At 44.0% G+C, this 17363-nt stretch overlaps 1 protein-coding gene across 1 annotated transcript in view; it reads left to right on the top strand.

Annotated features, from left to right (window-relative positions):
- LOC126543953 (peptidyl-prolyl cis-trans isomerase FKBP8-like) overlaps positions 1–16659 on the top strand; it is a 43376-nt gene extending 26717 nt beyond the window's left edge. Inside the window, exons 11-12 of the mRNA XM_050191127.3 lie at positions 554–697; positions 14571–16659. Coding sequence (XP_050047084.1) covers positions 554–697; positions 14571–14660 — 234 coding nt within the window. The 3' untranslated portion in view covers positions 14661–16659. The remainder of the gene's footprint in view (positions 1–553; positions 698–14570) is intronic.
- Positions 16660–17363: the final 704 nt, after the last annotated feature.

Below are 17363 nucleotides of genomic sequence, written 5' to 3' on the forward strand. Positions count from 1 at the left end.
AGTGCACATTCCATCATACTATGGCTTTTCGGGAGCCTCTCAGATTTTAACGAAATACCGGTTATAACAATGTATATTTACTGCCAATGGCTTCAAGTGTTTACTGTACCTTGCTCACAATACAGGGCAGTCATCATGAAGGCACTCTTAAATTGCTTTACTGGTGGCTGGCTCCATTTAGTCTACAAATTTTTAGAAGTAGCTGGTCTGGTTTGTGAATGCCACTGAAGCAGCTACAGTGTTCCATTGGTATTTATGCATCAGGGGTATTAAGTGCAGTACTTATTCATATTTCGCTTCAGTTGTAACAGACCCATCTTGTGAAGATGGTGTCCACAGGGACATAATAATTACAAGTGTTTCTAATATCTTACAATCAGTAGCAAGATTTGTCATTGCTAGAACAATTCTACCTAGCCATATTGCATTCTGTAAAAGCCATAACTAAATGAGCCCATTGCGTATTGTACGAATTGAAAGCTTTCTTTTGTGTCTGGTGTGCATGCAGTCTGGGGCACGTCAATCAACGCACTCATCTGTGCTTTTGCCGCAGGTCATCCAGCAGGAGCTCTCACGACTCATGGTGCGCAAGGAAAAAGAAGACCGCGCTGAAAAAGCCATGTACAAGCGTATGTTTGGTGGCAGCAACACTACCACCAACGCCAAGGAATCAAGCAAGGGGTCTCGCTTTGGCAAGGTACCAACTCCAGCACCTTAGCCGAACGTTTCTTTTATATATATATACATATATATGTATATATATAATATACACACACACACACTTGAATCTCGTTATAGCGAAACGGTCTATAACAAAATAATGGATATAACAAAAGAATTGTACTTCCCCTTGAATGTCCCCATAGAAACCCATGTGTTTAAAATTTTGTTTTAACGAGAAAAGATTCATTGATCGACGGATATAAAAAATCTTCATTGCAAAATCGCACCTAACAAGCCACTTTGTACACAACATATAGATTTGTTAACTTGCGCGAGGCGTTGCGGCCCTCTGATGCGGCAGTTCAAATCTCTTACGGCGGCCCCTCATCATCCGGCAACGCTCCAAGCCAAGCCAAGCTGGCCAAGCAGCCAAGCCACGCCGACCGTTGCGTGCAGTGCGCACTGCCAGCCAAGTGCCGCGCGCTTTTGTTTGCGTTGTTCCGTACGCTGTCCGTCAGTGCTTTTTCCGCCATGTCGCCAGTTTCACGACAGAGAAATGAATGGAAGTAGCAGCTTGAAGCTAAAACGGAAAGTTATCGCCTTGGATCAGAAGGCAGCCATAATTAGGGCTGTTGCGTCAGGCACGAATAAAACTCAAGTGGCCACGGAGTGCGGCATCTCGCCGAGTACCCTTTCTACAATCCTTAGCTGCAAAAAAGTCATCGCTGGCGCTGTTGCACGTGGCGTGAAAGGTAGCCGGAAGAGGCTGTGGTCTCCTGCCTTTGAGGCCATGGAAGAGGTGCTGTTCAAGTGGTTTTTGAATGCAAGTGCTGCTAATTTGCCCGTGAGGGGGGCACTGCTCCGGAGAAAAGAGAGAGACTTTGCTTGCATCATGGGCTGCGACAGCTTCGTTGGAAGCGATGGCTGGCTGCAGCGTGTTAAGGAGCGCCGCGATATCGTTGGCAGGGTCGTCACTGGCGAGTCCCAGGCCGTCGGCAATGAAACTGCAACGGCGTGGCTGAAAGCTAACGTTGGTCCTTTCCTTGAAAAGTATGAAGAGAAGGATGTGTTCAACGCTGACCAAACAGCTTTCTTCTACCAAATGTTACCACAGAAGACCCTATCGTTAAAATGTGAGCTCTCTCGCGACGGGAAACATAGTAAAGTCCGCGTCACTGTGCTCCTTCGTACGAATATGGACGGATCAGAGAACATGCCACCTTTGGCGATAGGAAAAAGCACGTCGCCATGATGTTTTAAAGGAAAGAGGCGACTTCAACCGCAGTACTTATCAAACCGGAAAGTCTGGATGACAAGGAAAGTTTTTGCAGGATGGCTGCATGACTGGGATGAGAAGTTGAAGAAGCAGAATCGCAAGATACACCTTTTCTTAGGCAACTGTGTTGCCCACCACACTACTGCTGCGCTGACGAACATCGAACTTCGGTTCTTGCCCCCAAACTGCACGGCAGTGATTGATCAAGGCGTGATAATGTCATTTAAGGCTGGATACCGGAAGCGGGTGATAAACCGACTTGTGTTAAACATGCAGTTGAACCGCGACACGAAGGTCGATTTGTATATGGCAATAGAGATGCTTAACGCGGCATGGATGGACGTGACAGCCAGCACCATTGCCAACTGCTTTCGACGTGCATAATTTGCTGCCAGCGAAAGCAACCCTCACACCGACGACTCAATGGACCAAATAGCCTTACCAAGTAGTGCCGCTGTATCAGACAAAGCTTTAGCATCATGGAGGGTGCTCCACGATGCCAGTGTCGTGTGTGAAGGTGAAACTTTTGCGACTACGTGAGCGTGGATGCCGACGTTCTGGCAACGGAGGAGTTGACAGACGACGGCTTTGTGCCGGGAGCACGAAGGAAGCGACGATGAAGGTGCCGCAGGGGACAACGACACTCCACCCTGTGCTTATGATGTACAGATATCGTCCCAGGTGCTGGGCGCGGTGGACCTGCTGCGCCGCTACTTCGGCAGCCACGAAGACGGTGCAGATGACTTATGATAGCTGCTGCTGCCGAGAAGGCCATCCTTCGGTTAAGGATAACACAGCAGCGAAGCATAACCGATTATTTTGCGCCGTCAACATGAGAGGTTCATGCCATCTTATGTGCTCTTATGTGTTTGATTCCAGTTTCTCCTTGTGTGCAATATTGGTAAGGATGATTAGCACTAGCTGCGGACGCAGCCACTCGGCCGCGACGGGAGCTGATGCCTCAGTGATGACTTACCTGTAGTAAGTGCACGCTCATGTGCAATAAATTAGTCTCAAATTATCAGTCAGTGGCTATAACGAACTAACACTTATAACGAGCAATATTTAGCGCCCTTTCAACTTCGTTATAACGTGATTTAAGTGTATACATACATACATACATACATACATACATACATACATACATACATACATACATACATACATACATACATACATACATACATACAGAGCAACTATGAAAAGCCATCATCCACACATCCACACTTCAGTTATTGTGCAATTGGTGGGAGGGATGGAGAGGGGGGTGGGATGCGAAATAGTTCTGTGCGTGATGACTCCAGTACTAGTTGGTAGAGAATCTGAGTGTGGGTTAAAGACAGCTTAAGGCCAGTATTACCTTATGTAAGTGTTTAATTAATTTATGTATTTATTTATTCATTCACGGACATTCATTAAGAGAGCAGTGCTTACAGTCATTGCGAAAAGGAGCATGCGAACAGTGGTTTCCATTAAGATGGCTTCACTTTACACTGTTAGCTAAGTGATTATTGGAATGTTCCTGGTCAACTATGGTGGCAATATGTGCAGGAATGTGATTCCATCCTTCGAATGTTCAAGGTAGGAATGCCTTGGTTCTGCACAATGAAATTTCCAACCTTGTGAGGAGACTCATCTGTGAGTCAGCGCCGTGTGTGTCCCATCCTCTATTCTGTTGTCCGGTGTACACCTTTAGCACTGTTTTTAAAAGTTACAGAAAACCACCAACTCACCCAATCCGCCATTCTTCTTTTGAGGTTGTTCTGGCTAATTTGCAACAGCCTTATCATCCTGAGCAACAAAAGTTTACTTACAGCAGGCAACACTTGCCTTTTGACATGTGGACAAGCACTAAATCGCACAATCATACGTGCTGAACTGCAACTGAAGGTGTATCGCTGTGCGAGAAGCATTTATGCTCTTGTTTGAATGCAACACATGTGCGGTTGCATTGAAGAGGAAGAAAAGGGGGAAGTGTAGAGGGGCCCATCGAAAAGATAGAAAAATGCAGTAAACATAGAAAATCTTGGGAGGGATATTTTTGTGTTAAGGGACACATGATTATTACACATCTGCTTGCCCTAAAGTCAAGGGTGGCGTATGACTTGGTTGTGACTTTTGGCTATCTTGCTTATTGTCTCTTGCAGTTAATGTTTTGGTCTTATGATGTTATCTGCTTGATGTCCCCCTTCAACACCTCCCCCCTTTTCTTTTCATTTCCACCGGCCAATGATTAATGAATGAATGAATAAATAAATGATTCTGATGCTTCTCACACAGCAGTAAACATTTGATTGCAGTTCAGTGCTCATGTTTGTGTGATTTAGTGTTTGTCCATGTGTTGGCAACCTTCAGAACAATAATGGCCAACCAACTAGCCCACCATTACTCCCTCAATACAGTGCCATTAGTGCCTACACTGTGTTGCTATATGCACGCTAAACAACACACACTAGGCACATGGCAGAAACAAAAAAGCATGCAAGTATGAGCTTGCCATTTTAATGGTTTGGTTGGGCTTGCCCCTGTTGCCTGCTACAGGGTAGCGTATCGTACTGGTGGCGAGTTGTAGTGACGCCTGCCTATCGAAGCTTGACCAATGTTGCTATTGGGTAGCGTGGCGTTGTCGGCGGGCTGCAGGCATCCGGTAGACCATGGCGACTGGGCAAGGATGAGACGATTTCTAGTGCGAAACTTGCACGGTTTATTGAAAGGTTGATGAAAGATGATAAGAGAATGAAGTGATTGAAAAGTACATTTCCAAGCCCCTTAAATAAGCTGTCTACAATCGTGGGAGGGATCTTGCTTCCGTCGACGTCACGTGACCAGCACAGAGTCTGATTGGCGAGAAGAGGGCCCCGCCTCCGGTTATACCACACCTCTGGTGGTACCGAGCCTCCTGGAATTGTAGACGCTTGTCCGTCTCTTTTGCGCGTTGCTGGTTCGTGGAAGTTCTCCTGTAGAGTTTGACGGTTCGAGGAAGGGGTCCCTCTAAAGTCGCACACCCACACACAAAACAGGCCTGTAAACACTGCAGGGCTTCCGCCCAACCGGCAGACACTCGAGATGGTCATGGCGAATTAGGAAGTCACGCTTCATTTTGACGAGGCATGGTGAGAGAAGGTCGGGTGAAATTCCTTTCTGCACGTGGTGCCAGACGCCAGTCGTAACAGCACTCGGGATGGTCATGGCGAATTAGGAAGTCTCGCTTCATTTCGACGAGGCATGGGGGGTGAAGGTCGGGTGAAATTCCTTTCTGCACGAGGTGCTAGACGCCAGCCGTAACACCCTATAGCTCGGATGCAGCTGGTGGCTACTGGCTTGACTAGGCAAGAACACTGACGTCCTTTCCCTGCATCTGGTGCCATGGAGGCGTTGGCAGAGTATCAAAACAATATAGTCACCGATTCTACTCACTGCACTAACCAAGCTAGCGTGCTGTCATGCAGGCAGAATCTGGGAAATCAAACGCTACACTATGAGGCATCTGGCATCTCAATAGGCAAGTGCCGATGCCTTGAAGAAGATTTAATAGTTTAGCATGTCCAGAAAAAAAAAAACGACTGGTGCCTGTATGTGGGCCCATGCTGTCGTGTTGCAAGATGCATTGTTTCACAGAATCCTGCAAATTGGGTGCCTTTCAAGCACCAACCAATCAGTGACCTTCCATTTGTTAAAGTGAACAAAAACTGTTCTTGTACGGTGAAGTTTCAGCTACAGATGCAGTTAGCGTAATTGTGTATTTTGAATGTTAAATATCTCGAACTCTTTTCTGCTTTCCAATTTGAATTCAGTATATTTGACAGTATAGGTACCAGTAGTCACTGTATCCCCACTTTAAATTTTACATTGTGTTCAACAGCATGGGTAATCACTGAAGTACCCGTCGTGGTTGCTCAGTGGCTATGGTGTTGGGCTGCTGAGCACAAGGTCGCGGGATCAAATCCCGGCCACGGCGGCCGCATCTCGTTGGAGGCGAAATGCGAAAACACCCGTGTACTTAGATTTAGGTGCACGTTAAAGAACCCCAGGTGATCGAAATTTCCGAAGTCCTCCACTACGGCGTGCCTCATAATCAGAAAGTGGTTTTGGCACGTAAAACCCCATAATCTAATCTAATCACTGAAGTATCACTCTTTGAACTCTGTATATCAGTGTTTGAGGTAATCACTTGTTTTTTAGCAGTACTGAGCAATGAGACTGAAACGTAAAGAGATAGAAACGTGAATGCAACCTAAAAATTGTGCAAGTAACTATGAGACTGAGAGATGATAGGCATAGCGTAAAGGCGGGGGGGGGGGGGGGGGGGGGAGCCAGAAATACAGTGGTGAGGGTTTTAGAGTAAGCATGGGTAGCTAATACTCTAGTTGAGTCAAATTAAGAGGAACGAGTGGAGAATACGTAAGACAGATAATTGGTGGTCTGTTAGCCACATCTTGTGGCCCCAGCAGTAGCTGTTGGCACACACTTTGATAGGCTACTGGGAAAGAAGCGAGTGCAGCGGTTCAATAGGTACGATAATGCCATATATTGTCGGGCATGTTGTTGAATGGACAAGCAGTGACTAATAATAATGTTGTAAGGACGGCACACCAATAAAAAACGTTGTCTCATTTGGTTGCTTGAAAGCATTCTGCTGGCTGAATCTACCGACTGAGGGTGCTGCAGTGTCAATCACAGCTGACGCACAGGATACACGTCACCACAACAGGGCGGCATCACAGCTGATATCGGACATTAGACACACTGCAGCACTAGACATATAGGTGTGCTTGCAAGTATGCTGTAAAGTCACGTGTACATATTTTTGCGTCTTCGCCAATGACTGTACGTCGCTGAATTTTGGCTGTTAAACAGTTATCGCTCGGCACAAGATGCACCTACTGTATCCAGAATTTTTTTATGTAATCAGTAATTCTGTAGCTAAAATAGCCTTGTCTAATCATATTGGCGTTGCGCACGGAACAGAAATACTGTTGTAGAATTCTTGTATGTAAGCAAGTGCGAGGGATTACTCTGGAATGCACAGTGATTCACGTAAAAACAGTGTACCAACTTGACCTGTGAGCTCAGGTTCAATGACCGGTGACTGTGCTTGCCACTGTCATTGTGATTTGTGTGTTGCGCGACGCGGGCACAGTTTTGCCCAGCAATGTCTTCGTAACTCGCACTTTTGGCATTGTGCAATTCTTTATCATCACAACGATGGAAAAATAAGGTTATGTTGGTTGTATAAGGACAAAGGTAATTGAAGATCTGTGAGGGAGGCATTCCTGCTGTTGACTTGAGCTGGCCGGCAAAATGCAGATCTCCGTTTTCTCGGAAAGTCTCGTTTTCTTGTTGGTGAGAACCAAAAAGCGCGTGTTTATTGGTGGTCTATCACAGTTATCTGAAGGCATTACTTTAATGGCTTGCGCTGGAATTGTCCTATTGATGTTTTGGTCTCAATGTAATGGTAGCTTCTTTCAATAGAAAAGGTTCTTTTGTGTTGCTAGGAAGCCCTCCCCTTGCACTTCCTTGTTGCATCAGCATGGTGGAACTGTCATTGCCACTTCCCTCATATCCGTAATTGTTGGCATGCACTGTGGCATGCTCATGGTTACGTTATGTTTGGCGCTTGCATGGGCACAACTGTTGTAGCAACTTACATGTTGCCTGCATTTATGCAACATGTCATAAAATCGGGTTCTAATGACTGCTTATGGAACCAGCTTTAACTGGACAGACAGGACCACTTTTTTTTTATTCACGGCCTACTGTCACTCAATTTAATTATGATGATGACTCATGGAGCCATTGTGTAATTGTACTGATTTTCTAGCCCTTTTGCCGAAAAGAACAATTAGTTGAAATTGATCAGTGCCATGTCGATATCAAACCTCCATTATTTTCTTTCATGGTGAATGCAAGTTATTATTTTACCTACCGTTTTATTGCTGTCATTGCAGGATATGTGAAATCAAGTTGAATTTGTGGAAACTTGTAGCAAGCACAACTGCATATCAGCCAAACATTCCACAAAAATTACACGCTTGTTGGTGCAAAATTCTTAGCCGCCGGGGAATATAGTTGTCACTTCTGATTGCAGGTAGAATCCTTGCACCTAAGTAACAGTTAGTATGTGCAAACTAAGGTTGAATACAATGGAGCCTGGCTGCAAAATTCCATTACAAGCAACATTTTCATATTACCTGCTCAATCATATCAGATTCCAAAGTGATTTGACACAGTGCAGCATTCTACCTCATACAATGCACAATACTCGTGCTATGTCTGAGCCAAGATAGTAGCATTGTCGGTCTTCCAGTGCCATGTGCCCATGATTAGCATTATGTCCCAAGATAATAATCAGGATTCTAGACTACTGTTACATATTCGGTGGCAGAATGACCGCCAGTAGTCGAGGAATGGATGTCCAGCATAGAAGTCTAGAAAACAGTCCTCTTTATTTTTGTGAAACACGCTTTTTGTGTGTTTCCTGACCAATCGCATGGGAGCAAACATAAAAAGGAAAGTGAGTATCGGTAAGCGTGGATATATTATCTGAAGATGGAAGTATGAACAAAAGGAAAGCGCTGCATACATAATAGTATTAGAAAGTTTTCATTGCCGCATAAAATTGACACAGTGGCAATTTTTTTTTTTATTTATTGATACTGCAATCCTACTTTGGGGATTTTGGCAGGAGGGTACAAAGGAATATCACCAATGCGGTTGAGACATGGTAGTATATATACAAATTATGTTGCAAAGAATGGCATCATTTTTGCTTGGCAAGTTCTAAATGTCACCATCATCATTTATTATACACTTAAAGGCCTTTGAAGGTATTGCAAGGGGGTTTTGAGAAGGACAACGTTGGAAGAATGTTGGCATACATCAGTCAAATAAGCCGTCACAGAAATAAAACATAAATAATAAATCTCTGACCCAGTAAATCATTGTTAACAATAAATAAAATATACAAAAACATTACATATAATAGGCTCTGACATGTTGGATAGGCATAATGGGTGGACAACGTTCGATAAATGTTGACGTACATCATACATGTTGAGTTGTTACAAGGATTCATTAATATAAAAGTTGTAACGCAGTAAATCATGCAATTAGCAACAATTAAATGAATGGTAAGAAGAATACAGTGGTTAGTTGCATGTGTTTCGTTAACACCCCTCAGTATTGTTTTAGATTTCATTCATTGACAGTGAGATCAGGGAAACAATTCCATGATTCAATTACAGAGTGTAGGAGTGATTGATTGAAAGCCTTAGCATATTAAAGAACTCGTGAGCCAACACATCATTAAAACAGCTGTGAAATGTTGAAGGTCTCTGTTCGAAGGACACAATTTTTTTTAATTGAACAGGCTATATAGAAACAAGTTACAGCAGGAACTTGCCTACCTACACCACAAAGTGTTTCGTACGAGGTAAAGAATGCTTCACATTAAAGAAACTGTTGACAATAACATTCCTGGAAATACCTGGCTATTGCATGTCAAAAATTTTTCTCAAGAGGTATTGTCTGAAATTTGTGCTGTTCGGGAGAAGCACACCCCACAGCAGCTTGACTAATTACTTCACATTAATTTGTTCCTTTGTGGCTACTACTACCAGTGGAGATATGTTTCATTTAGTTAATGAAAAAGTGGGTGAGGTGCAGTCAAAATGCCATACGATATGAAACAAAATCGTTTGTCACTTTTTTTATCTAAACTTACAGGAACAACTTTGCGAGCGGAAAGAACACAAGCATTAAGATTGATCGGAAGGCTCTGGAGCATTGATCATGACTGTGTGTGTAAGAGATTAGTATGTGCACAGACAAAGGAGATTTCTTTTGGAGAGATAAAGCTTTTAAATATGAAAAGAAAGCAAAACTTATGTCAACCTCTCACTTTTCATGACAATACTATATATATGCCATGGTGGCTCACTAGCTGTGGCATTCTGCTGCCAAGTACAAGGTCGTGGGTTCAGTTCCCGGCTGTGGCAACCACAATTCGATGAAGCCAAAATGCAAGAACACTCACTAACTTAGCTCTAGGGGCACACTAAAGAGCACCAGATGATCAAAGTTAGTCTAGACTCCTCCGCTAGAGCACCCATCATGAATCCAGTGTTGCTTTGGCATGTTAAGCCCCACGAATCAATCACCAATAATGTCACTACGTTGCCCTCATTTTAACTTATAGTTATAAGGAGTAAGGGTGCACGAATAGTCATTTTTGACCTAATCGAGTAGGAATCTGATAGTTCCAAAAGTCTATCGATTCTAATTGAATATTGAATAATTTTTTAATAGTCTTCGTATAATGAGCAGCCATTTTCACAAGTGGTAAACATTGTTCACATCCTAGTATTCACAACGTTAACAAGTTTCTGACATAACACTACACATTATAATGTGCTTCCTATTAACCCTTTCAGAGTCGATTTCTTTCGCCATATGCGACCGCCCATGGGTGATCTTTTTATTGCAGATTTAAATTCTTCAGAGGGACCCATTTCGAAAATAACTTGCTGTAACTTTTTAGGGTGACTGTCAAGTGAGAAAAAAATATTTTGCCTTGGTATATGTATACTGTTTATTCATGAATAACAAAAAAAAAGGGAAATAAACTTACAAGAATAAAAAATTTAATGCATTGTTATATACATAGTTAAAGGCTTAGAACATGTGCACACAAGAATATTTCGCAAATCTCAAACGTTCCTGCTCTTACACTAATACTTGGGTCCATAGCGTAGGTGAGCGCACTCAATAAAACTGCATGGTTGAGTACCCATCAAAAAAGCAAAACGTGTGACAAACTTCAGCTAATCATCATCTTATCGCTAACCAGAGGCAATTAGTTTTCACGAGTCTCAAAAAAAAAAGGGGGGGGGGGGGACGCATGCATGGCAGCATCCTCTGTATATGCACTCCTGTGAGCAATAAACGAGCGAGTAACAGGCAGTCACTCTTTGAGCGATTGGTGAAAAGATACCCATCAGTTTTTCGAGCGCAATAAGCCAAAACCTCCCGCAGAACAAAACCCAAACTAACCGCCGCTTGCCCGCGCGTGCACACCAATGCACGAGTGGTAGTACAGTCGATCCCGGATATATCGAATTATTGACTATATCGAACAGTTGAAAAATCCCCTTGGGAATCCCATGCAAAAGTATAGCGCTATTGTTCGCGTATGTAGAACTCCCGTGCACCGGCATATCGATGCATCGAACTCCATCCCGAGCTGCGCCCCGGCAAGTGCGCTTCTCCCACCACCCCCCCTGCAAGTGCGCTTCTCCCATCGCATCCCAACCCCGCAAGTGTGCTTCTCCTCGCGCTGTTCCGGCGATCTCACGTGCGCCGCCCCGCACTCTGAGAAAGGGGCTTGTGGGTAAAAGGCACATGACAAGGAGCACTTGGAGTGCAATTGGGTGTGAAAGGGAAGCGGGAGGGAGAAACCACGCTGACCGCAGGTGCCCGTTTCCTGTGTTTTGGTTGGCCGACACCGGTGGCGCAATGAGACGAACGAGGTCAGGGCAGCTTGGGCTTGTGGTTGTGCGGAGCGGTGCGTCTTTTGATTCACTTTGTTCCTTTTATTCACGAGACCAACGCGAAGGCTTGAGACTCGTGTGGTACAGTGCGTTTATCTTTCTGCTTTTGGCACGTGTTCCGGAGTCACGGCCGCGAAAGAAATGCAAGAATTTGGATTTTTCAACAGAGGCGGACATCATTCGACGGGTGGAGGCCGTCGCAAATATTCAACACAGATGAGACGGCACTGTTTTGGCAAATGCTGCCAAACAAGACTGCATCTGAAGGGCACCACATGCCACGGTGGACAGAACAGCAAAGTGTGCGTATCGATTTTGCTTGCGGCAAATATGGATGGGTCATGCAAACTATGGCCGTTTGTTATCAGAAAGAGCAGGTCGCCACGCTGCTTTAAGAACGCGAAAGTCCTCCCAGTTCGATACGTGTCCAATGAGAAAGCTTGGATGACACATTATTTTTTCGTTGAGTGGCTACAGGCATGGGATGCTGAACTGGAGAAGTCTGGCCGCAAAGTTTGTCTTCTTCTTGACAATTGTTCGGCCCGTCATGTTGTCTGCCCATTACAGCAGATCACCCTCAAGTTTCTGCTGCCAAACACGACGGTAAAACTTCAGCCTCTTGACCAAGGCGTTTAAGGTTGGGTACAGATGAAGATTATTGCAGAGGCTTCTAATCAACCTTCGATTAGGAAACGAACTCAAGGTGGACCTCCTCGGAGCCATTCAAATGCTGGCTGGTGCTTGGAACGACGTGAAGAAAAGCACAATTGTGAACTGCTTCCGCAAAGCAGGCTTTGTGGTAGCTGCAGACGGATGTCTTGACGGTGAAGACGATGACACTGGATGCCTGGACAGCGAATTTCGCATGCTCTCGGCATTCCCAGGTGCCATCCCAGGCGGCATTACAGCATGCGATTTCATCAGCGCTGATGACAGCGTGCAAGCTGTAGCGGATCGCGCTGATGCGGAGATTGTGGCTGACATCATGCGTGACGAGGGCGCAGACTCGAGCAGCAGCGAAGGTTCCGGCGAAGAGGACCAACCACCATGCACTGCAGCTGAACTTGCATCAGCTTTCAGCGTCATTCGCCACTGTTGTGGCACAATGGAAAGAGCTGGCCTTTCTCATTTGGACACTGTCAACAAGCTTGAGGACAGCTTAATGAACTTGATGGTGCAGAAGAAAAAGCAAGCAAAGGTCACAGATTTTCTTCTTCCGAAATAAAGTGCTCTGGTCATCGCGCTGTGTTTTTATTTTTTTACACGCCTTGGAGGCACAGATCGGCAAGTTCCCGTTAGTCACGACATCGGGAAACTGCCTTGAGATGTGTGGAGTTGTTAGAGAAGCTTTTGACATGCATATTTTATATTTCGTATTATTGATATATCGAACTATTTCGCGATCCCCTTCAAGTTTGATATATTACGGGATGGACTGTATATACATGTAGATGCGCCGGAGCAAACAAATTGGCTCTAAAACAAACCATGCAACGAAAACAGACAAAGGGAGGTGCAAGAAAAAAATTTCCCATCTTTCCGCACAGTGGCAGCACATGCCAGGAAAGAAAAAGAAAATTGGGACGCTTTTTAAACGTACAGACGACGCAGTTAAATGTACGGCATCGACCATTTTGGACTTGTTCGGGACGCCATATATTTATGTCATTGACCCTGAAAGGGTTAAAAAGCACAAATGAAGCATTGGGAAAAATGAAGCAGTTTGCGTACACAGCACTCTTCAGAAAGTGTGAATGATCACTAGAAAGCCAGTCGAGTCTGAGAGACGTAGCTTGCTCCGTTACATAGGTTCTCAAGTTTCATGTCTATATACGATGCCCACGAGGATGAAAACTTATTGTACTTTAGCTCCAATTTTATGTTTGATTGTACATAGCGGATGAGTTAAAATATTTGAAAACATTTTGAAAAATGTTTGTATTTATAGATAGTGGCTATTCGACTAGGACACCATTTGATTCCTTGTTCGGAAGTTTCGAATACTCACACGCCCCTAACGAGGAACTTATTTTGTACGGGCACTCCTTGCTCTTCTAGCATAATGTATGTGCAAGGCTCAAGGGACAATAAAAGGAAGGATACGTTGAGGTTGCATTGTAGTAAGTTAGCCTTCAGCAATAGTACTAAAAAATCCACTCTTACCATTAGAGGAGACTTGATAACCGAGCAGAGACTGTAAAGCAGAAGATGGGAGGCAACACTGCTTTTAAGTGCCTGCGCCAGTTTGCGATAATGTCGTGAAATTGCATCATTTCTGTAATGGCTATGGAAACAATGGAATACCAACTAGCCCGTACCCAAACTCTGCTTGGGGCCTGGTTATTATTTATCAGTAAAGATGGACTGTATTTTATTCTAAAGGTGCCGGATATTTAACTTGCCAAGTTTGAAAAAACGTTTACTACGTCACGGTATCCTAAACAAAATGAGACAACTTGAAGTTCGTCCTCACTTTGACATCTTAGGACTAGCATTACAGCACTAAATTAAGGATATAGAAATTTCGCTTTGATTTTCTCATCTAATAATCACCCTCTTACTGCGAAATTAAAGCAAACAGTTTTGAAGTAATGCCTTATCGGCGTAAACTTATTGTATTTCAGCATCCTTTTTGTGGCGTGTTTGTGTAGCAGGGGAATAACTGGGAGCCAGTTAAGGCACCAGGCCAATTTGTCTTGGATAATGGATGGTTAAAGCCATGACGTCACACCGGAAGACAAGTGAGCGTGTGTCTCAGTGGGAAATACAAGTCATGTTTAGTGCCCTTGTGCAAGATGTCGTGGCTGAAAGTGCACGGCCCTCCTGTCGTCTAGAAGGTGCTGACTTAGCAGTTCAAACGGGAGGCAGACAGCTGCACATGGCTTGCAAACTACTCTTGCCACAAGAAACCGCCAGAAGAGAAGCACCACACAAATGCTCGTCTGGTGTCTTGTCTCTGTCCTCATTTTCTGCGCGTTGCCATGCCTTCTAAGATAAGCTAACTAGCCGAACGTTACGCTCTATCACAGACTGCGTCACATTACCTGGTCTCAAAAGCACGGGTGGCTGTTCTGTGCATGCAGATTCGTAACTGGACGTTGGTCATGGGCAGCGCGGTGGTGGCAGCTGCGGCCATTGGCGTTGCCGCCTATCGCCACCTGGGTGCCGTATGACAGCTGCTGCCTGGTGGAATGCCTCGCTTGTGAAAAGAGCAGTGCACCCACCTTGAAGCATGCATCTCCGTGCCGTGCACGCAGTCGAACTGTGGTTGGTTTTGTGACAGGGTTGGTGCGACTTGTGGGATGATGTGACCACTAGCCTCTTCCAGCTGTCATGGCACGACTTGTGGTGGTGACTGGTGCTTGTTGCGTGATTGCTGCTTTGTTCTTTTCTGCTGTCTGTTTTCTTCTTTAGATTTCCAGCTTGTTGCTGTCTGGTCCTGGGCCCATGTAGCTTTCCTGGTTTTTTTTTTCTTCTTTTGTTGCTGCTTTGGTTTTTCTTGTTTTGCACCATTGTTGGTGTTTCACCATGCCTGAATTGTGACCCACTGGTTGATTTTATGCAAAAGGTTAGGCACTGCTGTTTGAGCTAAAAATCCCTGCTAATGCATCATTGTTCAAGCGTGTAGCATTTGCTTTAGCAAAACCTTCCCTTCTTTCATATTTTGCTATTCAGCCTGTTGTTATAGCAATATACCTATGTTATGTTTTCTGTAAAAGGTTTTTTAATAAAATGTTGAAAAAGAACCTTAAAGCAACTTGAGCAGCTTTAGCCCCTTGTGTTTGAACTATACTCTAGCCTTCACAGTATGCCAGCTGTTTCGTGTGATCCCATCCTAATTGCTAGCTCTTATAATTGTGGTACACATCATGTATACTGTGTGTGCCAGTTGTGAGGTTATGTATGTGACTTGGGTAACCCTGCTCTCCCTCTTTTTTTTTTTACATTGAATACAGTTCCGACTCGCAGCTTTAAAGTAGTGTGCAGCTATTACTTATCCGCTGAAATGCAGAGATTTCTGATACTCTCCGAGGTGGCCTTTCTGACACATTTTTAACGTTTTCTCTACAAGACACGTCACTACATCCCTGTACATAAACATGAGCTGCCAAAATGTTGTTTATGTGTGACCACGCACTTGGTGCAGAATTTGGCAGTTTTTATGATCGTAGTGCTTGAGCGAAATGCCTGTCAGTCCTCTTCACTTGGGCGCAGTATGACAAGCGAGTATTTGTTTTTGTACTTGCACCAGACCTATAACAGAATAGTGTCTATTGAAGTTGTTGTTTTAGAAAAGATGTTAAATAAAAAGGTAGTTTGTTTGAAGTACAAGTGCAACTTTAGTACAGGTAACATCATACAAGTTGCCAACATACGTCAAGCTGCAAAATGATTGAGAGCCTTTTTCTGTGAGTGTTTGAGTGGTAGCTTATAGAAAGTTACGTACTTTTGTGTTTGCAAGTTAAGCCAAAATTGTTGATCTTAGGAGAAAGCTCGTGCTAATTATGCTTACACGGGTTAAATAGATAGCTGCTACTGCCAGCTTTGAATAGTAAGCATATGCTTATTGCAGCAAAACTTTATTGTGCTCTGCTGTAGTATCTCTGGTACCAGCACTAAATATAGCCCCAACCAAGGAACAGTTACTGGGCATCCAGTTTTTTCAATTACTTGTGTACAGCATAGCCCAGGGAACCTTTTCCAATCTTTTTTGTCCGCTTTCTTGCTACTTCTCTGCAATCATTGTTTGGAATTCTTTGCCATTACGTGATACAATCCATTTCTTTGTCTGTCGGTCTGATGTCAATTCAGGACAGTTATATCCTTGTGGAGCATTTAAGAAATCATCTTTTTATATGTGCCTCTGCATTTGAGCAAATGAAGTGGCTGCTTAGTATTCAACTTTTGGTGATCCCCATATGTTGATAAGCATTCCATTGAGTGTTAGTAGACGAACGATCACCACTTTGCTTTGCTGTTCTTATTTGTTTTATGGGAAAAGGAGTTCGATATGATGTCTTATTATGATGTGAATATATGTACAGTGGTGGTTTGCCACATGTTGTATTTGGTGGTGAACACTTGGACAAAGCACTTGCACGGGTGTCCTCGAATACTTGTTCATAAAGCTTGTTTGTCAGAACTGTTCAAATAAAATGTTTGATTTCCACACTGAAAGCTACTCTTCTTCAACGGCTAACCGAGTGTGAAAAATATGTTATAGCACAAACATTCTCCACACTATCACCTGAGAAATGCAACACATTAGCCAGGGCCTTTCACACTGATATATTCTGCAGCTTTGCTGTGGCTATGGCATAGCGCTGCTGAGGGCGAGGGTTGCAGGTTTGGTCTCGTACAATGCAGCCACATTCTGATCGGGCAGAATGTGAAAACACTCGTGTACCGTGTATTTTGCGCGCATTAAAGAACCCCGGGTGGTCTAAATTAACCTGGAGGTCTCCACTATGGGGTGCCTCTTAATCAGACTGGTTTTAGCACATAACACTCCACAATTTAAATTTGATGTAACTATACTTAAAGGGAATGCTGCTAGAGCAGATGTTTTTACAATGGGACTTGTCTCAATTAGGGCCTGAGATGAAAGTTGGAGGCATTTTTTGTTCGACCACAGTTGATCGCTTCGTTCGAACTCTTCCTGTGATCATCTGCCCTGTTTAGAGGGACACAGCTTTTTGCATCGCGACAATGGGCGAAAATTCGATCTATTTAACATCACATTTTCAGTTTCTAGTTTTCTGATTTCAAAATGGCCATTAGAAACTTCAGACGTAGAAGCGCGCTAAAAAATTCACCAGTGATTACGATACTCCTCAATGCGAAACTTCAGTGCAGCTCTATATGTGTTTTCATTT

The sequence above is a fragment of the Dermacentor andersoni genome, chromosome 3 (assembly GCF_023375885.2).
Source record: "Dermacentor andersoni chromosome 3, qqDerAnde1_hic_scaffold, whole genome shotgun sequence".
NCBI classification, from domain to species: domain Eukaryota; kingdom Metazoa; phylum Arthropoda; class Arachnida; order Ixodida; family Ixodidae; genus Dermacentor; species Dermacentor andersoni.